Source organism: Poecilia latipinna, unplaced genomic scaffold (genome assembly GCF_001443285.1).
Source record: "Poecilia latipinna isolate Pla-1442-1.1 unplaced genomic scaffold, P_latipinna-1.0 Scaffold5398, whole genome shotgun sequence".
NCBI lineage: Eukaryota > Metazoa > Chordata > Actinopteri > Cyprinodontiformes > Poeciliidae > Poecilia > Poecilia latipinna.
In genome coordinates, this window is record NW_015118014.1 from 1 (window position 1) to 2,306 (window position 2,306).

At 37.0% G+C, this 2,306-nt stretch overlaps 1 protein-coding gene across 1 annotated transcript in view; it reads right to left on the bottom strand.

Annotated features, from left to right (window-relative positions):
• Positions 1–559: 559 nt before the first annotated feature.
• LOC106943515 (anoctamin-1-like) overlaps positions 560–2,306 on the bottom strand; it is a gene marked incomplete at its 3' end in the record, with an annotated part of 8,646 nt that continues 6,899 nt past the window's right edge. Inside the window, exon 3 of the mRNA XM_015026820.1 lies at positions 560–665. Within this exon, the coding sequence (XP_014882306.1) occupies positions 560–665 (106 nt within the window). The remainder of the gene's footprint in view (positions 666–2,306) is intronic.

Genomic DNA, 2,306 nt, shown 5'->3' on the forward strand with positions numbered 1-2,306 from the left:
GCAAGCAGTACTAAATAAAGTAGTATAGCTAAAACATGTGATATTTTAGTTAATAGGAAAATTATATTTAGACCAACATGTTTAACTAATCATCTAAGCAAAAGTAGAAGTCATGAATTCATTAAGTGCTCCAGGTCCTATAGAAGCAATGAGCTGGGTGAAGTAGATAAAAACAGGACCTAAAAACAGCTTTTTTAAAATCATGTTCAGATGTTAGAATTTGTGGTCTGAAACATTTAATGTGACAAAAAAGCAAAAACAGAAGAAATGTGTACATTTTTCACAGCACTACAAAGTCACAGCCTTTCAGTTGGGGGCGGGGGTTGGATGTTAGGACATAAACAATAATAACAGTGTGGAATCTGTGGGTTTATGTGCACATTTTATATCCATCCAATATTTCTACTGCTGACATTATTTTCTTTTAGATTTTATATGTTATGATCTATTTCCTTAGGTCTTTGCAAATAACAAATGTTAAAAATAAATGAGATATCATTAGCATTGTTCTGAAAAATATTTATTAGCAAAGAAAAAAATTCCTGCTTTCTCTTGTTACCTGAAAAACAATGACAAATGCAAGTCGTACAGCCAGCACCGCCCAGAATTCTTTAGAGATCTCATATGGTGTTAGAGACCAGGGAGGCTCTCTGTAATCCTTGTACCTGGGAGACACAAATAGTAGCAGTAAGGTATAATCAGTGCAACTTACTGTTGTTTAAAAAAGACAACTGTTCCTCAGTTTCTTCACCTGTCAAAGCTTTATGGGAGAACAGTGATGAGAAAGTCACTGTTGAAAACTCAGATCAAGGCTGGACTGGAGTCTGCCTTGAACTGAGATGTGGAGTCAGGTCTTCACAGTTATTATTTTTATTAATCACCAATTACAGTGTTTGGTTAATCCAAAAATGTCAATAAACCTCATACAAACCTCATACATGAACCTTTAATAATAAACTAAAAGTGAGGTTTTCTGTTTTTGTGAAAATATCTATATGTGCAAACTTATTGGAAAAATAATATTGTGCAGAATGATTATGCAACTACATGACAAACACATTTTCCCATCTCACATTTTTATTTTACCAGTGAACATTTCTGAAGTGAAAAAAGACTAACTAAAATAACCTCCTTTTTTTTCAATAACAGTGATCTGCCTCCCATTAATGGAGGTTGTTAGTTTCCTGATGTGTTGATGAACTTTCTGTGCAGCAGCATCCACACCCTCCCAGATTTGGCTCATGAGAAAGATACATGAACAGAATGGCTGCTGTCAGGATCGACCCATATAAGATAGAAAGGGAAAAACATGTACGATATGGACAAGCTGCCTCTGATCTCATTCTACAATATAGAGTGCGTACACCATGGAGGAGCTAAGCAGCCTGAAATCCATAGACGCATACAATCAGTGTTTCAACAGCTTTGCAAAGGACATCAGAACTTTTCACATGAATAACAGGTTCTGATGACTGGTAGAGTAAGTACATGTGGTAACATCCACATTTCTTCCTCGCCCTTAAGCTATAATGATGTAGATAAGTTGGTAGATGATTTCCAGTGCAAACTTTCAGATATCATTGATTACATTGCCCCATTAAAGTGAAGGTTGTGACTGGTAGGAAGAAATCTCCATGGAGAAATGCACAAACAGTTCAATCTGCAAGACAACTCTGCCGTAGGGCCGAACGGAAATGGCGTAAAACTCAACTGCACGTTTATTATGACATCTACAAAGAAAGACAACGTAACTATCACACAACACTAAAACATGCAAGAGAGGCTTTCTTTGCAGATGTCATAAACAAAAACATTAACAATGCTCGAGCTTTATTTGCTACTGTTGACAGGCTCACAAACCCTCCTATGACGTTACCACCTGAACTTCAATCTAATGCCGCCTGCAACAAGTTCTCCAGTTTCTTTTCAGAGAAAATTCAAAAGATCAGAGGATTAATCTGCACATCCACTCCAAAGCCAGTACCAATGCTGTGCCCAAACAAAACGCAGGAAAAAATGCAGGAAAAATGACCCAATTTCAACTACTTAATTATAATACCCTAGAGGAAATTATAAGTCAATTAAGCTCCAGTTCCTGCTGTCTGGATGTCCTACCCACACATTTCTTTAAGAAAGTCCTGCCTGTCATTGCTAATGATCTGATCCAAATAGTAACTCATCGCTCTCTTCAGGTGTTTTCCCCCAGGCTTTGAAAACAGCAGTTATCAAACCACTGATAAAAAAAAAACAATCTAGACAAATCACTACTGCAGAATTACAGGCCGATCTCCAACCTCCCATTCATC